Source organism: Pterocles gutturalis, unplaced genomic scaffold, assembly GCF_000699245.1.
Source record: "Pterocles gutturalis isolate BGI_N339 unplaced genomic scaffold, ASM69924v1 scaffold7985, whole genome shotgun sequence".
NCBI lineage: Eukaryota > Metazoa > Chordata > Aves > Pterocliformes > Pteroclidae > Pterocles > Pterocles gutturalis.
Window position 1 is genome coordinate 2,327 of NW_010140675.1, and position 2,581 is coordinate 4,907.

A 2,581-nucleotide genomic window follows, 5' to 3' on the forward strand; every position below is an offset into this window, starting at 1 on the left:
TTGGCCCCCCCCCTCCCCGCACCAGCCGTGGCCCGTGGCCTTGAGGGACGGGAGGCCCAGGCAGGTCTGCAGGCTGCTCTTGTGTCCTGCCGGTGCGATGGCATCGTGCACTCTGATCCATGCTGGGATGTCCCTTTCCCTTCTCTGGGTGCCAGCCGGTGAAGAAGAGGGGCTGGCCCAAGGGCAAGAAGAGGAAGAAGATTCTTCCCAATGGCCCCAAAGCTCCTGTGACGGGTTACGTGCGTTTCCTGAACGAGCGGCGTGAGCAGATCCGCACCCAGCATCCTGATCTGCCCTTCCCAGAGATCACCAAGATGCTGGGGGCTGAGTGGAGCAAGCTGCAGCTGTCGGAGAAGCAGGTACCGGCCCCTAGGAGAGACCCGCCCAGGGCTGGGCAGCACGCTTCACAGCCTGCACCCCAGGCTCCTTTGCTTGCTGCCTGTCCGCAGCTCCACGAAGGGAGCTTGTCCCCATGCTGGTGGGCTGGTGAGCAGGAGCTGGGCTTCAAGTAGTGGGGAGGGGTCAGCAACCCCCAAGGGAGCCTGGGACGGGCCAGGCTGAGGACCCTCTGTGACCACAGCGGTACCTGGATGAAGCGGAGCGGGAGAAGCAGCAGTACATGAAGGAGCTGCGGGAATACCAGCAGTCAGAGGCTTACAAGATGTGCACGGAGAAGATTCAGGAGAAAAAGATCAAAAAAGGTGAGTGGTGGGAGCAGCGGCTGCCAGCCAAGCGCTGCCAGAACCTCTTGAGGTGTCCTGCGCTGGCTCCTCAGGTAACCTCCTTCCTCCTTTCCAGAGGACACAGGCTCTGTGGCGGTGAACACGCTGCTGAACGGGCACCCGCACAAGGTAAGGCCCCAGCAGGTCTACCTGTGTGTGGGGAAACTGAGGCACATGGCACTGCTGGGCTCAGCCGGTGGGAACCGGGCTCTGCAGGTTGGGGCAGAGTGAGACTCAGGCTGTTCTTCAGGGCACCAGCTTCCCCTTGAAGCAGAACCTGGAGTGGCAGGGTGCGGAGCGCAGCCATCCTCTGCCTGTCCTCCCTGGGCAGGGCCACCCCCTGCCCCATCCCCATGCCTCCTTTCTGCCCAGCCCCAAAGAGACAGGGTCCCCTTCAGTGGGCTCAGCCCTGCCTGATCCGTCCCCTCCTGTCCCCAGGCTGGCGAGTGCAGCGACACCTTCTCCACCTTTGACGTTCCCATCTTCACAGAGGAGTTCTTGGACCAAAACAAAGGTGAGGGGCTGGGGTGGGGGCTGCTGGTGCTGGAGCATCTTTCGGGGGGACGGCTGCAGCAAGCGGTGGCGCTGCCAGAGCAGCCTGCATCCCGCGGAGCAGGGACCTCAGCTGGTGCTAGGTGCAAGATCCCATCTGGGAAAGGTCCTGGTGAGGCTGGATGGAGGGGCCAGATCCTGGCTGGAGCCCAGGGATTGATGTTGAGCCTTTTGGAGGAGTTGTAGCTGGGGAGGGAGTTGTGTTTGGGTTGGGGGGGGAGAGACAGAGGGACCACCCCACCTGACGTTGTGTGATCCCTGCAGCCCGGGAGGCTGAGCTGCGGCGCCTGCGGAAGATGAACACGGAATTTGAGGAGCAGAATGCCATCCTGCAGAAGCACACGGAGAGCATGAACTGCGCCAAGGAGAAGCTGGAGCAAGAGCTGGCCCAGGAGGAGAGGCAGACCCTGGCCTTGCAGCAGCAGCTCCAGTCCGTGCGGCAGGCCCTCACCGCCAGCTTCGCCTCCCTCCCCATCCCTGGGGGGCAGCCGTGGGGACCAGCCAACTGCTGGGACCTGGTGCCCGTGCGGAGGGGCACTGCTGGGTGGTACAAGTGGGGGCAGTGGGGTGATGATAAATCCTCATCCGCTGGTGGGGTGGGATCCTGGAACACTCTGGGGGGCTCTCTGGGGAGCCCAGGGATGTGGCGGCCGGTTGACTTCCTCATGATGGCGTAAGGCAGGCTGGGAACTGTCCTCCCGAGCCACGGTCACAGCTGTGCCCACAAAGCAGAGATTAGCCCCGATCCTTTCTGTTCCTGGGCTTGTGTAAAAAATCTTGTGCTGCAGGAGATGGCACCCACTGTTCAGGGTCCCTTCCCCAGTCAGCAGCACGCTGAGCGGGGCTGGCTGGGGGCTGGCTGGCCCTGCTGACAGAGCTGCCACCTCCCAGGCACGGGGGAAACCCCCACGCTGAGCACTCTGGATTTCTACATGGCCAAGCTGCACAGCACCATCGAGAGCAACCCGCTGCAGCATGAGAAGCTGGTCGTGCGCATCAAGGAGATCCTGTCGCGGATAGCCAGGTGAGCGGGGCAGGGCTGGCCAGAGCTGTGCCCAAGGGCTGCCCTGTCCTGGGGAGCTAGGGGGACCACTGGGTCAGCCCGTGGCAGGGGGTTACAGAAGCTGAGCAGGGGAGGGTGCTGGCAGAGAGTGGCTTGGAGCTGCTCCAGGCAGTTGTGGGAGAGAGAAGCCACCCCTTGTAATTCAGCCTTGCTTCCCTCCCTCTTCAGTGAACACTTGTGAAGAGGACCAGTCCCTGCTGGAGCCCAGGGCCGGCCGGACCACAGCCCTGTACCTTGGAGCGCG

General features: G+C 63.2%; 1 protein-coding gene across 1 annotated transcript in view; it reads left to right on the top strand.

The window, feature by feature from the left end:
- HMG20B (high mobility group 20B) overlaps positions 1–2,298 on the top strand; it is a gene marked incomplete at its 3' end in the record, with an annotated part of 4,557 nt that extends 2,259 nt beyond the window's left edge. The window contains exons 3-8 of the mRNA XM_010083761.1: positions 154–359; positions 581–701; positions 799–851; positions 1,161–1,236; positions 1,539–1,747; positions 2,159–2,298. Coding sequence (XP_010082063.1) covers positions 154–359; positions 581–701; positions 799–851; positions 1,161–1,236; positions 1,539–1,747; positions 2,159–2,298 — 805 coding nt within the window. The remainder of the gene's footprint in view (positions 1–153; positions 360–580; positions 702–798; positions 852–1,160; positions 1,237–1,538; positions 1,748–2,158) is intronic.
- Positions 2,299–2,581: the final 283 nt, after the last annotated feature.